This window comes from Pan paniscus, chromosome 13 (genome assembly GCF_029289425.2).
Source record: "Pan paniscus chromosome 13, NHGRI_mPanPan1-v2.0_pri, whole genome shotgun sequence".
Taxonomy (NCBI): domain Eukaryota; kingdom Metazoa; phylum Chordata; class Mammalia; order Primates; family Hominidae; genus Pan; species Pan paniscus.
Window position 1 is genome coordinate 122,043,116 of NC_073262.2, and position 18,547 is coordinate 122,061,662.

The 18,547-nt window shown below is 51.2% G+C and overlaps 1 protein-coding gene across 1 annotated transcript; it reads left to right on the top strand.

Annotated features, from left to right (window-relative positions):
• Positions 1 to 854: 854 nt before the first annotated feature.
• DES (desmin) lies at positions 855 to 18,309 on the top strand. Its single transcript, XM_003818659.5, has 9 exons — positions 855 to 6,191; positions 7,246 to 7,306; positions 7,402 to 7,497; positions 7,646 to 7,807; positions 7,979 to 8,104; positions 8,491 to 8,711; positions 10,942 to 10,985; positions 12,825 to 12,907; positions 13,111 to 18,309. Exons 1-9 carry the CDS (start codon positions 5,302 to 5,304, stop codon positions 13,150 to 13,152), a joined length of 1,725 nt encoding a protein of 574 aa, XP_003818707.2. The 5' UTR covers positions 855 to 5,301; the 3' UTR covers positions 13,153 to 18,309.
• Positions 18,310 to 18,547: the final 238 nt, after the last annotated feature.

The following is an 18,547-nucleotide window of genomic DNA, read 5'->3' on the forward strand; positions in this document are numbered from 1 at the left end:
ATGAGGCACAAGACTTGTACACTGAAAATTATAAAATATTGTTGAAATAAATCAAAGAAGACAAAAATAAATGGAAAGACATCCCATGTTCATGAACTGGAACACTTAATATTGTTAAGAATACCATTACTACTCAAAGTGATCTATAGATTCAGTATAATGCCTATCAAAATCCCACCAACATTTTTGCAGAAATAGAAAAATCCATCCTAAAAGTCATAAGGAATTTCAAGAGACCTCAAATAGCCACAAATTTTTGAAAAAGAACAAAGATGGAGAACTCACATTTTCTGAGCTCAAAATTTACTACAAAGGTACAGTTATCAAAACAGTGTGTGGTACCAGCATAAAGACAGACATACAGACCAACAGAATATAATAGAGAGCCCAGAAATAAACCCTCACACATGTGGTTAAATTATTTTCATCCCAGGTGCCCAGACCATTCAGTGGGGGAAAGGGTAGTCTTTTCAACAAATGGTGCTGAGAAACTGGATATCCACATGCAAAAAAACAAAGCTGGACTCTTACCTTATACCATACATAGAAATTAACTCAAAATGGATAAAACAGCCAGGCGCACATTGGCTCATGCCTGTGATCTTGGCACTCTGGGAGACCGAGGTGGAAGGATCGCTTGATCCCAGGAGTTTGAGGTTGCAGTGAGCTATGATGGCACCACTGTAATCCAGCCTGGGTAACAGAGCAAGACCCTGTTTCAACAACAACAACAACAACAACAACAACAACAACAACAAACAGACATGATACCTAAACATAAGAGCTAAAATATAAAATTCTTAGAAGAAAACAAAGAGGAAAATCTTCATGACATTGGATTTGGCGATGATTTATTGAATATGACACCAAAAGCATAGGCAATAAAATAAAAAATAGATAAATAGGACTTGATCACAATTACAAACTTTTGTTCATCAAAGGACATTATCAACAGAGTGAAAAGGCAAACCACAGAATGGGAGAAAATATTTGCAAATCATATATCTGATAAGGGATTAATATCCAGAGTATATAAAGAACTCCTGCAACTCAACGACAAAAAATCCCCAAACAACCCAATTCAAAAATGGGCAAAGGATTTGAAGACATTTTGCCAAAGAAGATATACAGATTACCAGTAAGTGCATGAAAAGATGCTCAACATCACTGATCATTAGGGAAACGCAAATCAAAACCACAATGAGCAGCCAGGTGTGGTGGCTTGCTTCCATAATCCCAGCACTTTAGGAGACTGAGGCAGGAAGATCACTTGAGACCAGGAGTTTAAGTCCTCAGTGAGGTATGATCATGCCATTGCACTCCAGCCTGGGCAACAGAGTGAGACCCTATCTTTAAAAAACGAAATAAGGCTGGGTGTGGAGGCTTACAACTATAATCCCAGCACTGTGAAAGGCTGAGGTGGAAACATCACCTGACCCCAGGAATTTGAGACCAGCCTGGGCAACATAGGTTTGGAGACCTCATCTCTATGGAAAAGTAAAAAAACTAGCCAGGTATGGTGGCTTGCACCTGTAGTCCGAGGTACTTGGGAGGCTGAGGCAGGAGGATCGCTTCAGTCCAGGAATTTGAGGCTGCAGTGAGTGATGATCGTGCCATTGCACTCCAGCCTGCGTGACAGAGGCCCTGTCTCTAAAAAACAAAACAAAACAAACAAACCACAATGAGGTACCACCTCACATCCATTAGGATGGCTACTATTAATATTATAAAACAAATAAACAAATAGAAAATAGCAAGTGTTAGCCAGGATGTGGAGAAATTGGAACCCATGTTCACTGCTGGTAGCAATGTAAAACAGTGCAGCTGCTGCAGAAAACAGCATGGCAGTTCCTCAAAAATTTAGACATAGCATTACCATATAACATAGCAGTTCCACTTCTGAGTATCTACAGAAAAGAATTGAACGTAAGTATTTGAACAGATATTTGTACACCAAAGTTCATAGCGACATTATTCACAATAACCAAAAGTTGGAAACAACCCAAATATTCATCAACAGATAAACAAAGTGTGGTGTATACATACAATGGAATATTATTTAGCCTTAAAAAGAAAGGAAATTCTGACCCATGTCAAAACATGGATGAACCTTGAAGACGTTATGCTAAGGGAAGTAAGCCAGTCACAAAAGGACAAATATGGTATGATTCCACTTGCATGAAGTACCTAGAGTCAAATTCGTAGAAACGGAAAGTAGAATGATATTTACCAGGGGCTGGGAGGAGGGGAAGGTGGAGGGTTATTTTTAATACATATGGAGTTTCAGCTTCGGACAATGAAAAAGTTCTGCAGATGGATGGTGGGGATAGTTGTACAACAATGTGAATGTACTTGACGCCACTGAACTGTATACTTAAAAAATGGCTCAAATGGTGAATTTTATTTTATGTATATTTTATCACAATGTAAAAGTGACTCAGCTGCCAATGTACTAAAATGGAACCATCTCTAAGCTGTATGTCATTGAAAAAAGATTGATTCAGAAGTGGGGGCTCCACATAAGAAAATGTGGTTGTGTGTACATGAAGTATCTCTGAAAGGAACCGATAACAACCAAAACCTGGTTGTCTCTGAAGCAGTGTTTGGGGTGGCTGGGTGTCAAAGTGGGAAGGAGACTTTTCATTTTATGCCTTTTTGCACATCTTGAATTTTGTACCATATACACTACCCATCCAAATAAATTGTCGGTATTTTTAGTGTGTCCCATCCTGGGTGGTCCTCTCGGGAGGCTGAACTCTCCCTCCAGCGGTGCTGCCCAGCTCACAGCATGTTTTGGAGTGCTCCTCTTTCACCTGCCTTCCAAGCCTCGGGGTGTTGATTTGCAGCCCTCCATGGTAGCAAATCCTCAGGGGTGGAACTGAATTTTGAAAACAGTCCCAAGTGGTTTGGGGCCAAGTCTGGTGGTTGTTGATTTTGACTAGAGAATAGATGGCATGATTTATTTGTCTTCTGCCTCATTTCACCAAGGAACTGAGGCCTTGGGCTGGTCCAAAGGCCAATTTCCTTATGTGGTCTGGAGATCATTCACAGAGAAGAGCTCCAGAAATGTTGTCCCAGTAGCATCATAGAAATAGGTGTAGAGTCCCCTTCAGGAAGATTAATCTGGTTCTTTGGGCTGTAAGTGATCAAAGCAATACCAAGTGCCTTAAATTAAAAAAAAAAAAAACAAAAAACGGAAAGTTTGTTGGCCCAAGGCCAGGAAGGACAGTGTGGGAGCTCAACTCACAAAGTTGAGGGAAGCACTGCAGGAACCAAGGGGCTGGCCTGCTCCTCCTCTCCAGCCTCCTCTGCTTCTTACATATTGACCTCTCTTTCTTCCTACTCCCCCAGGGGGCAGGAAACATGGCTTCCACAGGTTCCAGTTGAAGAATCCCAGTTCCACCTATAAATTCCAGGGAAGGTCTCTGATTGGCCCTGCTCATGCCCAGGCCCATTCCTTGACCCAGTCACTGAAGTCAGGGAGATGCAGTAATAAGACTGGCTGGAATCAGGGTCTTTAGGGGTGGAGGGATGGGGAGGAGGCACAGCATGTCATCAAAATAAGGAAATTGCAAAAGAAAGCTTGCAGGCTACTTTGAATGACGATGAGAAAGACGGTGCTGCCTGAGTGTGTTAAGGATCCACATGGTCTCCAAAATCCTCCAGGAGCGTACAGTCTAGTCTGGGAGATGAGACACAAAAATAACCAGAACACAACAGCTTGCACTGACTCGAGGGCTGGATAAGAATATCTGGAACTCCCCCATCTATTTCAGAAGCTTGTCTCTTGGATGAAAATTAGACACTTAATGGGAAAGGGCTTTGAAAAGAGTGCAGTAACAAAGCCCCCTTTACAATTTACCCGGCACATTCACACCCATCCTGAGGCCAAAGCCACAGGCTGTGAGGTCTCACTGTCTCAGCTTCCTGAGCTATAAAATGGGAATGATGCTAGTCTCTACCTCCTAGGGTTGGAGAATTGGGGGTCATGGGTGTGAAGTGCTCAGCAGCTTGGCCCACACTAGGTGGTCACTACATGTAAGGTATTATTGTTGCTACATACATTAGTAGGGCCTGGGCCTCTTTAAACCTTTATAGGGTAGCATGGCAAGGCTAACCATCCTCACTTTATATCTGACAAGCTGGGGCTCAGAGAGGACATGCCTGAGCTGGGGCTCAGACAAGGACACACCTACTAGTAACCCCTCCAGCTGGTGATGGCAGGTCTAGGGTAGGACCAGTGACTGGCTCCTAATCGAGCACTCTATTTTCAGGGTTTGCATTCCAAAAGGGTCAGGTCCAAGAGGGGCCTGGAGTGCCAAGTGGAGGTGTAGAGGCACGGCCAGTGCCCATGGAGAATGGTGGATGTCCTTAGGGGTTAGCAAGTGCCCTGTGCTAAGGAGGGGGCTTTGGAGGTTGGGCAGGCCCTCTGTGGGGCTCCATTTTTGTGGGGGTGGGGGCTGGAGCATTATAGGGGGTGGGAAGTGATTGGGGCTGTCACCCTAGCCTTCCTTATCTGACGCCCACCCATGCCTCCTCAGGTACCCCCTGCCCCCCACAGCTCCTCTCCTGTGCCTTGTTTCCCAGCCATGCGTTCTCCTCTATAAATACCCGCTCTGGTATTTGGGGTTGGCAGCTGTTGCTGCCAGGGAGATGGTTGGGTTGACATGCGGCTCCTGACAAAACACAAACCCCTGGCGTGTGTGGGCGTGGGTGGTGTGAGTAGGGGGATGAATCAGGGAGGGGGTGGGGGACCCAGGGGGCAGGAGCCACACAAAGTCTATGCGGGGGTGGGAGCGCACATAGCAATTGGAAACTGAAAGCTTATCAGACCCTTTCTGGAAATCAGCCCATTGTTTATAAACTTGAGGCCCCACCCTCGACAGTACGGGGGAGGAAGAGGGCCTGCACTAGTCCAGAGGGAAACTGAGGCTCAGGGCTAGCTCGCCCATAGACATACATGGCAGGCAGGCTTTGGCCAGGATCCCTCCGCCTGCCAGGCGTCTCCCTGCCCTCCCTTCCTGCCTAGAGACCCCCACCCTCAAGCCTGGCTGGTCTTTGCCTGAGACCCAAACCTCTTCGACTTCAAGAGAATATTTAGGAACAAGGTGGTTTAGGGCCTTTCCTGGGAACAGGCCTTGACCCTTTAAGAAATGACCCAAAGTCTCTCCTTGACCAAAAAGGGGACCCTCAAACTAAAGGGAAGCCTCTCTTCTGCTGTCTCCCCTGACCCCACTCCCCCCCCACCCCAGGACGAGGAGATAACCAGGGCTGAAAGAGGCCCGCCTGGGGGCTGCAGACATGCCTGCTGCCTGCCCTGGTGAAGGATTGGCAGGCTTGCCTGTCACAGGACCCCCGCTGGCTGACTCAGGGGCGCAGGCCTCTTGCGGGGGAGCTGGCCTCCCCGCCCCCACGGCCACGGGCCGCCCTTTCCTGGCAGGACAGCGGGATCTTGCAGCTGTCAGGGGAGGGGAGGCGGGGGCTGATGTCAGGAGGGATACAAATAGTGCCGACGGCTGGGGGCCCTGTCTCCCCTCGCCGCATCCACTCTCCGGCCGGCCGCCTGCCCGCCGCCTCCTCCGTGCGCCCGCCAGCCTCGCCCGCGCCGTCACCATGAGCCAGGCCTACTCGTCCAGCCAGCGCGTGTCCTCCTACCGCCGCACCTTCGGCGGGGCCCCGGGCTTCCCGCTCGGCTCCCCGCTGAGCTCGCCCGTGTTCCCGCGGGCGGGTTTCGGCTCTAAGGGCTCCTCCAGCTCGGTGACGTCCCGCGTGTACCAGGTGTCGCGCACGTCGGGCGGGGCCGGGGGCCTGGGGTCGCTGCGGGCCAGCCGGCTGGGGACCACCCGCACGCCCTCCTCCTACGGCGCAGGCGAGCTGCTGGACTTCTCACTGGCCGACGCGGTGAACCAGGAGTTTCTGACCACGCGCACCAACGAGAAGGTGGAGCTGCAGGAGCTCAACGACCGCTTCGCCAACTACATCGAGAAGGTGCGCTTCCTGGAGCAGCAGAACGCGGCGCTCGCCGCCGAAGTGAACCGGCTCAAGGGCCGCGAGCCGACGCGAGTGGCCGAGCTCTACGAGGAGGAGCTGCGGGAGCTGCGGCGCCAGGTGGAGGTGCTCACTAACCAGCGCGCGCGCGTCGACGTCGAGCGCGACAACCTGCTCGACGACCTGCAGCGGCTCAAGGCCAAGTGAGGGCCCGGCACCCCAGACTCCCCTTTCTGCGGGCAGGGCACAGGAGGCTAGGCCTGGGGGCTGGGGTCCTGCTGTCAGCACCTGCCTTCTCCCGGGGCCCGGGACCCTCTCCTGCCCCATGTGGAGAAAGGGTCCTCCACCTGTGTGTTTCAAGGGGCCGTGACCTCCAGGTCTCTTCCCCTGCGATCCCATCTTGCACAGGAGTTTTCTTGGGGACATAGATCAGGGGGTGGATATGGGAGAATTTAGGGGACCCGGTGCCCTGTGGACAGCCCCGTTAAAAAGCATTTTAAGATGCTGGGGCGATATTTATGGGGTCAGGTAGTTGATGGGCAGAGGAAGGGCTGCAGGAGGCCCAGAGGGCAGTGTAGCCAGAGGGAGAAGGGAGGCTGATAGGAGACAGGGAAAGCAGGGCAAGGGCCCAGAGTCCAAGCAACAGCTCTCAGCTCAGCTGTGATGAGGCCCTGGGGGAGCGGAGGGGAGGGGGGAGCTTGGCCTTGGGGCCTTGCCGAGACTGTGTCTTTTTACAAGGTGAATGGACAGGCTGGAGAAAAAGGGAGTAGGTGGGGGTCACAGCTCTCAGAGAGCTTGGGAGGACCTGACTGTAGACTTCACCAGGCTCCAAGAACGAAAAGGGCAGCAAGTGTAGCATATTTGTTGGTCCCACTTCTGACAGGCCAAGTGAGCACAGTCACCCTCCTGCCACCAAAGTCATAAATATTAATTGAGCAGCTATATTGGCCAGGCTGGAGCTGGGAACCAGAAACACAGAGGTGGATAAAATAGACACAGTTTCTAACCCCAGGGAGGTCACACAGTCTGGTGGGGACATAGACTTCAAGGGTGTGGCTCCTGGGCAGAGATTGGGCCACTTCCTGTGCCCTCCCTGGGTGGGTGGGGCCTCTCCACTCCCTGTCTCTCCTGTCTCTACCCAGCAGCCAGGCCCTCCCCCTCTGTCCTGGACCCACCCCCTGGTCAGCCCCCGGCCAGTCGTTTCCACTGCCAGCTTTATCACCCGCAACTGTCTGTCTTTCTGTCTGTCCCACCCAGGCTGCAGGAGGAGATTCAGTTGAAGGAAGAAGCAGAGAACAATTTGGCTGCCTTCCGAGCGGTGAGTGCCCTTCTTTTCCCCTTGCATGGCCTCTGGCCTTGCTCTGCCCCACCTGGGTGGTGGTGACCGTGTCCTTCTCGCTTGGCCTCTCCCAGGACGTGGATGCAGCTACTCTAGCTCGCATTGACCTGGAGCGCAGAATTGAATCTCTCAACGAGGAGATCGCGTTCCTTAAGAAAGTGCACGAAGAGGTATACCTTGGCCCCACTTCCTGGGGTCACTGGGCCATGGGGAAAGCAGCCGGAAAGTGGGGTTGGGGTGAGGCTCTGGCTGGGAATAGGGGTGTGAGGGTGCTGTGTGGGCCCTGAGAGGGGACTGAAGCCCAGTCATGCCCTACAGGAGATCCGTGAGTTGCAGGCTCAGCTTCAGGAACAGCAGGTCCAGGTGGAGATGGACATGTCTAAGCCAGACCTCACTGCCGCCCTCAGGGACATCCGGGCTCAGTATGAGACCATCGCGGCTAAGAACATTTCTGAAGCTGAGGAGTGGTACAAGTCGAAGGTGGGTGGCCTCGCCCGGGGACTGGCATCTCCGTCCCCCTGAATCCCAGCTTGGATGTGCTGCCTGTGGTACCATCCATGGGAGGAGAGCCCAGAGGCTTCATGCTCCCTTGCTCATCCCTACCCGTGCCCTGCATCCTCCTCATTTTTGGGCCCCTTTCTCTGCCCTTAGGTGTCAGACCTGACCCAGGCAGCCAACAAGAACAACGATGCCCTGCGCCAGGCCAAGCAGGAGATGATGGAATACCGACACCAGATCCAGTCCTACACCTGCGAGATTGACGCCCTCAAGGGCACTGTGAGTCCCTGCCCACCTGGCCAGGCCCTGCCCCTTCCTGTCTGCAGTTCACACCCTCACTTTGTGACCTTGGGCCCGTCATAGATCCTCTCTGGGCCTTCATCTACTTAAATCTACAATAGGGGTAAAACCAGACAAGTGGATTCCGGTTGGATGCTAAGGAATCAGGGGTTCCTGGGCATCTGCCTATGTGGGGACTGTGAGGCTGAATGCAATGTTCCTTTGTATCTATTTTATTCTGAGTGTTCACATATAGACTTAATTTGAATTCAGGGTTCAACATGGCCTGGACCTGACCATCTGGAGTTGCCTGCCAGCCCCAAAGCTTTCTTTGGGCTGCTAGTGTCCTCTTCCCTTCCTTGACCTGGGTTCCCCCTCTCCTGCAGAACGATTCCCTGATGCGGCAGATGCGGGAATTGGAGGACCGATTTGCCAGTGAGGCCAGTGGCTACCAGGACAACATTGCGCGCCTGGAGGAGGAAATCCGGCACCTCAAGGATGAGATGGCCCGCCATCTGCGCGAGTACCAGGACCTGCTCAACGTGAAGATGGCCCTGGATGTGGAGATTGCCACCTACCGGAAGCTGCTGGAGGGAGAGGAGAGCCGGTGAGGGGCCAGGCAGGAGCCCGAGTGGGAGGTGCGGGGTGCTGGGTGGTCCATTTCTGTCCCCAGGAGGCTCGAGATTACTGATTACCTCAACAAGACCTGGAAACAATTTTTTTTTTTTTTTTGAGATGGAGTTTCGCTCTTGTCGCCCAGTCTGGAGTGCAATGGCACCATCTTGGCTCACTGCAACCTCCGCCTCCTGGGTTCAAGCGATTCTCCTGCCTCAGCTTCCCGAGCAGCTGGGATTACAGGCGCCTACCACCACGCCTGGCTAATTTTTGTATTTTTAGTAGAGACGGGGTTTCACTATGTTGGCCAGCTGGTCTCGAACTCCTGACCTCAGGTGATCTGCCTGCCTCAGCCTCCCAAAGTACTGGGATTACAGGCGTGAGCCACCGCGCCCGGCATGGAAACAATTTTATACAAGAGGCCACTGCTCTATTAATTGCAGAGAATTAACCAAGGCCACCTGGGTAAAAAGCAATTTAATTAACAGCATTTATAAAAAGAGAAATATAAGTATTCCCTTATCCACCTTCAGAATTAAGAACCAGCAGCAAAAAAACCATATTCAGCAACCAATGATAAAATATTACTGCCAGTCAAGGGAGAGATGAAAGCAGAATGGGGAGTGATGAGGAGGGAAACGGAGGGAGCAGATAGAGGCAAATAGAGAGAGGGAGGGAGAGAAGCCTTGCACAGGGATAGGCTAAGAGAAGGTAAAGAGATGCATACAGAAGGCATGAGTTTGCACACACATGCACACATATCAGCATATGCACATGTTCGGAGGAAAAGACACAGACGTCATGCTCAGAGCAACCCACCTCTAGACACAGAAAACAACATACACCTGGAAAGGGACACCAGGGAACCTTGTGGGATAACAGAAATGTTCTATATCTTTTTTTTTTTTTTTTTTTTTTTTTTTTGAGACAGAGTCTTGCTCTGTCACCCAGGCTGGAGTGCACTGGCGTGATCTCAGCTCACTGCAACCTCTGCCTCCCAGGCTCAAGCGGTTCTCCTGTCTCAGCCTCCCTAGTAGCTGGGATTACAGGCGTGTGCCACCACACTCAGCTGATTTTTTGTATTTTTAGTAGAGATGAGGTTTCACCACGTTGGTCAGGCTGGACTCTAACTCCTGACCTCAAGTAATTCGCCTGCCTCAGCCTCCCAAAGTGCTGGGATTATAGGCATGGGCCACTGTGCCTGGCCTAGAAATGTTCTATATCTTGATTTGGACTGGTAGTTACACAGACGTGGACATTGATCAAAACTCATTGAATTGTACATTAAAGATCTGTGCATTTCACTATATGTAAATTTAACCTCAATTTAAAACAGATCAGTTACTCCAAAAACTGGTACCCCTTGATACTCATAAAAATAATATCTGAAATTTTTAAAAAGGAGCAGACATGTTTAGATACAGGTACAAACATAAAGAGAAACTTCAGATTTTGTAAAATGACATCTACATATGATGGCCTTTGAAGGTAGCTAAAGGCATGTTGCATTTTCCCAGCATTAGGCCTAAATAGTAAGCTCTCAGAACTGGCCTGGCTGGAGGGTGGGCATGAGCAATGGATATCACCCACAGCTGCTACTAGTACGAACTTCAGTGCCAGGAGCAAGAAGGAAATCCTGGTGCTCTGGAGGGCGCGGTGGGGTTGCACATCCTAGTGTCGTGCCAGCAGTTCACAGTTGAAATAATGATCCTTCCAGAAGAGACTATTCCTGGGACAGCTCTAGCTGGCCTTCGACCCCATTCCTTGAGCAGTATGGGTGGTGGGAGTGCTGGGGTCCGTGGGACTGGGACAGCTGAGGATGGTCTTTAGAAAGGACCAGGGTGAGCCTTGATGGGCAGTCTCAGGGAAAGATGGGAGGGTTCTTTTTTTTTTTTTTTTTTTTGAGACAGGGTCTTGCTCTGTCCCCCAGGCTGGAGTGCAGTGGTGCAATCTCGGCTCACTGCAAGCTCCACCTCCCGGGTTCGCACCATTCTCCTGCCTCACCCTCCTGAGTATCTGGAACTACAGGTGCCCGCCACCATGCCCGGCTAATTTTTTGTATTTTTAGTAGAGACGGGGTTTCACTGTGTTAGCCAGGATGGTCTCGATCTCCTGACCTGGTGATCCGCCTGCCTCGGCCTTTCAAAGTGCTGGGATTACAGCTGGGCCCGGCCAATGGGAGGGTTCTTAACTCTTAGGAGGTTTTGTCTCTTCCCTTTTAGGATCAATCTCCCCATCCAGACCTACTCTGCCCTCAACTTCCGAGGTGAGTGTATGCTGGCAGGCGGAGGCTGGAGTTGCAGGGGCCAGGAGTCCAGCATGGGTACTGCCCAAGGCCAGCCAGGAGGGAGGATGGGACCTGGGGCTAGGGACAGACCTGGAGTCTGGGGAAGAAAAAGGGGGCCACTGCGGGTAGGTGGGGGAGTTTAGGTAGAGGTGGATGAGGCAACTTATGACAGAGAGAGCTTTTTATGTGATTATATTGTATTGTATTTACCATGTCCCCTGCACCTTCTTGGAGTATTGGGCATCAGGAAGCAGCCTCTGTTCTGAATCCCAAACTCTGAAAGCAGGAGTGCCCTTGGGGACCTGGCTTCAGGAGCATCTCATACCACCTGCCCTCTAAGACACCCACAGCCCATTGTCTGTTTGGCACATTGCCAAGCCCCACCTTGGCTGCTTGTCGAACACCTCCAGTTTGCTGGAGCAAGATGGATGCACGTTTGGAAAAAAATGCCAAATCTTAGCAAAGCCAAACAATGAAAAGAATGAGCTCTTAGGGCACTCTGCCATTTTGACATTAGTAATACACAGATCGGGTGGCTTTCCAACCCCAGAGAGCGGAGAAACACACGATAATGATGCATTAGGAAAGCAAGTCGGAGTCCTTGGCAGCTTCTCCTTTCCTAGATCAAACCTTTTCTATCTTTGATGTACATTTCCATCAGGAAAAAATACACGCTATGCTCCAGCGAGTCACAACGTTCATCACAGGCTAGTTGCTAGCTAAGGAAATTCGTGAGCACCAAACTCACAATACCAAGGACCTCCATTTGACCTTTCCTACACAACTCAGAGCCTCTCTTTTCAGTTAGTTGTTTATACAGACACCAAGTATGAGTCTTGCATTTAAAACTTCATAGTACAAAAAAACTCCACCCACATTGCACGGTGCTTTTCCAAATCAATAGCTTTGTGGCCATGATAAGGTTGGTACCACTTCACTCCGTGTCCTCAGTGAGGAAACTGAGGCACAGAATGGCAAGTGACTGAGCATCAGCACAATGAGTCAGTGCCTTATTCCTGCTCTGTCTCACTTTAAGACATCAAGTTGCTCATCTGAATTTTTTTTTTCTTTTGAAACGGAGTCTCGCTCTGTCGCCCAGGCTGGAGTGCAGTGGTGCAATCTCGGCTCACCGCAACCTCCGCCTCCCAGGTTCAAGCAATTCTCCTGCCTCAGCCTCCTGAGTAGCTGGGATTACAGGCATGTGCCACCACGCCCGGCTAATTTTTGTATTTTTAGTAGAGACGGGGTTTCACCATGTTGGTCAGGGTGGTCTGGAACTCCTGGCCTCATGATCCACCTGCCTCGGTCTCCCAAACTACTGGGATTACCGATGTGAGCCACTGCACCTGGCCCTGAAATCTTAAAGGGAGATAGGTACTGTAAGGTCCTCTAAAGAGTGTCTTGAGACTGGGCTCTGGGGTTCTATCTTGAAGAAGGGGAGTCCCAGGAGACGAATGTGTGCAGGGCTCTCCTGGGGCCTGGGGGTGGAGAGGAACTAGGAGGGATGGGGAATGTCAGTGCTGTGCAGCCTGGGCCTCAGGCATCCCCTACCCTCCTGCACCATCCTGCACATGGAGCAAATCTGTTGGCTCCTGAGACCATCTAAACTATGGGACAGGCGCTGGGGACTGCAGAACCACCTGCTGGGTGCTGGGCTGAAGGAAAGGTGTTAAAGTCTTGAAGAAGTAACAAGCCTGTCTTGAGGGGGGTTGGGGTCTGCTAGGGCTCTGCCCAATGTGGCCCCAGATGGACTCCCAGCCCCTGGTATAGCCCAGCCTGGACTTGGTCAGGCTGAGTGTGCGATGGACCCTGTTACAGAAACCAGCCCTGAGCAAAGGGGTTCTGAGGTCCATACCAAGAAGACGGTGATGATCAAGACCATCGAGACACGGGATGGGGAGGTAAGTGGTCTGTCTGGGCTCCTTACCCTTGGTGGGGGCTATGGATGTGTCTGGGGGGACTGTCTTCCACCCAGCTGTGCTGGTCTAGGTCCCTGGCCAGTGGGGCAAGAGAGATCCTGCGGCCCTGGGGTGGTGATGGCTCAGGGCTGAGGCTCCATTCTCTGGCTAGCACATGGTTGGACTGGGCTTCTCTTCCTCCCCAGGTCGTCAGTGAGGCCACACAGCAGCAGCATGAAGTGCTCTAAAGACAGAGACCCTCTGCCACCAGAGACCGTCCTCACCCCTGTCCTCACTGCTCCCTGAAGCCAGCCTTCTTCCATCCCAGGAGACCACACCCAGCCTCAGTCCTCCCCTCACAGCCTCTGACCCCTCCTCACTGGCCATCCCTCGTGGTCCCCATCAGCGACATAGCCCATCCCTGCCTGGTCACAGGGCATGCCCCGGCCACCTCTGCGGACCCCAGCTATGAGCCTTGGCTGTTGGCAGTGAGTGAGCCTGGCTCTTGCGCTGGATGGAGCCCAGGCGGGAGCGGTGGCCCTGTCCCTCCCACCTCTGTGACCTCAGGCACTAGCCTTTGGCTCTGGAGACAGCCCCAGAGCAGGGTGTTGGGATACTGCAGGGCCAGGACTGAGCCCCGCAGACCTCCCCAGCCCCCAGCCCAGGAGAGAGAAAGCCAGGCAGGTAGCCAGGGGGACTAGCCCCTGTGGAGACTGGGGGGCTTGAAATTGTCCCCGTGGTCTCTTACTTTCCTTTCCCCAGCCCAGGGTGGATTTAGAAAGCAGGGGCTACAAGAGGGAATCCCGGAAGGTGCTGGAGGTGGGAGCAGGAGATTGAGAAGGAGAGAAAGTGGGTGAGATGCTGGAGAAGAGAGGAGAGGAGAGAGGCAGAGAGCGGTCTCAGGCTGGTGGGAGGGGCGCCCACCTCCCCACGCCCTCCCCTCCCCCGCTGCAGGGGCTCTGGAGAGAAACAATAAAGAGATTCGCACGCAAGCCGAGCTGGCCCCTGCTGTCTTGACTGCCAGGTCTCCTCTGGGGCCCCTGGGGCCCTGTGATACCACCTGTCACCCTGAGATGGACTATACTGACCTTCTACCCAGCCAGACTTTCCCCAGGGCCTCGCGCCCACTTCTGTTCCCAGAGCCATCTGGCCTTGCTGTCTGTATGCAGTGTATGGGGCAGGGAGGGCTGGACAGGGCTTTTGTTGGGGAACCACAAATACCTCTCGTTAGGCCCCAGTTCCAGGACTGCACCCCTTGTGCTCTCTACTACACCTTCAGGTCAGCCAGGCTGGGGGACACCACCTGCTATTCCTTTTGAAGGATGTAGCTGCTCCCCACTGACTGGCTCTGAAGTAGGGCTCCCCCAGTCCCTTCTTCAAAGATGCCAACAGCCCCTTTTTTTTCTCTCTCTCTTTTTTTCTTTTTGAGATGGAGTCTTGCTGTGTCACCCAGGCTGGAGTGCAGCAGTGTGATCACGGCTTCCTGCAGCCTGGACTTCCTGAGCTCAAGCCATCCTCCCACCTCAGCCTCCCAAGTAGCCACAGGTTCACACCACCATGCCTGGCTAGCTTTTTATTTTTTGTAGAGACAAGGTCTTTCTGTGTTGCTGAGGCTGGTCTTGAATTTCTGGGCTCAATTGCTCCTCCTGCTACCTCAGCCTCCCAAAGTGTTGGGATTACAGATGTGAGCCAATGGCCTCTTTCTATTAACTCTTTCCAATACTATTTTTATACACAGGAGCCAATTCAGGAAAAATAATGTTTGGAAAAATGGAAAGATCTATTCTGTGCTTCGATAAGAAGGTTCAATACTCTGAAGAGAAGTCAATTCATTCTCCATTCATCTATAATTTCAATGCCATGCAATCTCAACTAAAATACCAAATAAAAATTTTAAGAGAATTGGAGAAGATGGGAGGGGAGTGTAAGACGTATGAAAAAAATTAGGAGGCTGGGCACAGTGGCTCCACCTGTAATCCCAGCACTTTTGGAGGCTGAGGTGGGAGGATCTCTTGAGCCCAGGAGTTTGAGACCAGCTTGGGCAATGTAACGAGACCCTGACTCTACAAAAAATAAAAAATTAGCCTGGCATGGTGGTATGAGCCTGTAGTTCCAGCTACTTGGGAGGCTGTGGTGGGAGGATAGCTTGAGCCCAGGAGGTCGAGGCTTCAGTGAGCTGTGATTGTACCACTAACTCCAGCCTGGGTGACAGAGTGAGACTCTGTCTCAAAAAAAGAAAAAGGAAAAAAATTAGGAAATCATAGAAAGAACATCAAAATATATTAGAAGGCTATGATAATTAACAGATTTGTTAATGAAGAGGAAATATACAAATATTAATGAACAAAATAGTGTGTTTAGAACAAGACTCACATACAGGAGACATACACATGTTAAAGGAGGCATTTTGAATTTGTGGGGAAAACTTAATGATTCAGTATAGGGTTTGGAGCACTTTGATAGCTAAGAGGTGGGGTAGGGGGCAGAGTGAAGGCTGTCTCTCTTTTACTCCTTCTAAAAATATTCCAGTGGATCAAAGATGTAGGAAACGATGGATCCATGTAGGCCTCAGCCTTCAAGTTTCTCCTCCGAGATTTCAGGGATTATCCTTTAAAGGAGTCAGGAAGAGGGTAGAGATCACAAAAATAATAAGCTCAGACAGTTTGTATGTTAAATAAACCTCAGGAGGTTTTAGTCTTAAGGTCCTTAATCTGACCTTCCAAACTGACTTTTCCAGAAACTTCCAAAAGCCTCTCTGGTGTCTCTTTCTTCCCCTCCTTTAATGTGGCCCTGGCTCACAAGTCACCCCTCTCTCTAAGAAGTCCCCTTCTCTGTTTTATTCTTCAGCTTTGCCCCAGGAGGACCTGGGGTGTAGCCCCGTGTCCCCTCCCTCTGCCACTGGTGACTCATGGTCATTTCCTTCCCCTCAGTCCTCAAATAGGGTGAACCCTACAGGCCCCAGAACTACCCCAATCAACCTGTAGAGAAACTCTACAATGACCCTCACAGGAAATGAAATTGAAAGTCCCATTTCCAATGTCTTTGTACTGGGATGGAGGAGGAGGGATGGGTAAGGGGCTTCTTATCCTTGAGTCTGTTGGGGGCCCTGGAGTCTGAGCCAGCTTCTCTGTGTTGGAAACACCTGGACAGGGCTGGGCTCAGGTGGATTAGAGGGGGTGTGTATATCTGTGAGTAGTTTCTGGAATCCTTCTTTCCCCTGAATGAGTTATGTGCACTTATCTGTCCCACAAAGGATAAAGGGACACATGGGTTAGGGGAGGTTTTGGAGGCAGTTCCCCTCCCACCCCCCAGCCCACCAAATGCTTAGGTATAGACTAGTCACTAAGGTGGAAGGAATGTAGGAATCTCAGGCTCTCAGAGTCAGACCTCAGAAGGCTCCCAGGCAATGATCCTTGAGGTGCAGAAACCCCCTTCTCAGCCCTGCCCCACATCCTTCATGAGCATTCCTCAAACTCTGCCTGAATGTCTCCAGAGCCCGAGAACTCACCGCTTCTTTGGTGGCCCCTTCCAGCTGGGGACAGTTCTGAAATAAAGCTCTTCCTTCTCAGCACACCTGTCTCCTGTGACTGCTACCCACTTGTCCCCAGAGAAGAAAGAAGGCCCAGAGCCACCCTCTATCCCCCAGGTGGGGAAGGATTATTTGAGCACAGCCTGCCTGGAACTAGAAATTCTGGTTCTAATCTTTGCCTCTCTTCATAAGAGCTGAGCAGTGACCAAGGGAACCCAGGGAATGGGCAAATACAAACCAAAACAGATTTGGGTTTCCACCGGCTGCAGTGGCTCACATCTATAATCCCAGCACTTTGGGAGGCCAAGGTGGGAGGATCACTTGAGCCCAGGAGTTTGAGACCAGCCTGGGAAACTGCAAGACCCGATCTCTACAAAACAAAACAAAAACCCAACAACAGGGGCGGGGCATGGTGGCTCACACCTGTAATCCCAGCACTTTGGGAGGCTGAGGCGTGTGGATCACAAGGTCAGGAGTTCAAGACCAGCCTGGCTAACACAGTGAAACCCCTCTCTACTGAAAATACAAAAAAAAAAAAAAAAAATTAGCCGGGCGTGGTGGTGGGTGCCTGTAGTCCCAGCTACTCAGGAGGCTGAGGCAGGAGAATGGCATGAACCCGGGAGGCAGAGCTTGCAGTGAGCCGAGATCGCGCCACTGCACTCCAGCCTGGGCAACAGAGGGAGACTCTGTCTCAAAAAAAAAAAAAAAAACACCTCCACGGCAAAGCCTCTTCCTGCTCCTTGGGCTCTGGGGTCTTACCCTTCAAGACTCTGAACATCAAGAAGTAACAGGGCTCATAGAATGCTGATTGGCTTCCCACCGGACCCAAGGGATCAGGCCCAGACCAGCTCTGACCCCAGCAGACAGGGTGTAATGGAAGGGATCATGGAGGCAGACACCATATGCCAGGACTGATGGATCAGCAGACATTTTCCTGCCTGTCTGTCCACTCCAGGTATATTTTCACCCCCGTCCCTTGAGGCCCCTGTCCTATTCTACTCATTCACCCCCTCCCTCCTTCCTCTCACCACAAGCTCACCCAAGGCACATCTGCAAATGCTTCAATAACCTTCGATTTAACACCTAAAACGTCAGCTACCTAACGGTAGAGTTTTAATCCATTTTATTCACTATTGTATCCCAGGTGCCCAGAAGAATGCCCGGAAGAATAGTAGGTACTCATTAAATATTTAAATGCTTAATGAATAAATACCTACTGCGCACTTTTACTTACTTTTCTCTAAATTAAATATTCACCAGGAAGGGCTGATGGCCCCCACTTTATTCACTGATTCAATGAACACTTACTGAGATTTTTCCCATGTGCCAGGCATGTGGTACATCATTATGGCTTAAGAAGTGCCCAGTGGCACCTCCAGAGAGGTAGGGTGACCTGCAAAGGTCACACAGCAGTCTGTAGCAAAGGAGGACTGGGCTCCAGGCTCCTTGGCCTCTGGAGCTCAGATCTCTTTCCATGACACCAGAGGCTTGTGATCGCAAGACAGGGCAGACTGGCAGCACACACACCCAGCCAGGCGCCAGGCTGCAGGGCACTGTGGGGCCCATGCTGAGGGACAGACGAGTGACTTGCAGCCAGCTGTCCCAAGTGCCTGGCCTGGCCTGGCCAGAGCCTGACGGCTTCCAGCTGTCACAGCTAGTGTGGGCTCCTCCCAGAAGAGGGCACCAGTGACTTGCATGGACTTGTGCCCTCCCTACCCAGGCCCACAGACTCCTGCACGCAAATCAACGAATGCCCCAATTATGGATCTAGGAAGGCAGAAGGCAAGTCATGTTCCAGGCTCTGTGCCAGGCCCTTTTAAATAGTTAATATTCATTTGAATATTTAATATAATAATTTAATGTCATTACTACAACGTAAGTCAGATCATGTAATTCTTCTGCTCAAAGCCCTAAGATGACTTCTCATTTCACCAGGAACAAAAGCGCCGTGGCCTGCAAAATTCTAGGCCATCTGGCTTCTGCTGCCTGTCTGACCCATTTCCTTCCACTCTCCCCTTGCTCCCTCCATCCTCTCTGGCCTTCGTCTTGGAGCCCACCAGGCATATTCCCACCTCTGCCAGAAGCAGCCCTCCCCAGACATTTGCATCATTTGC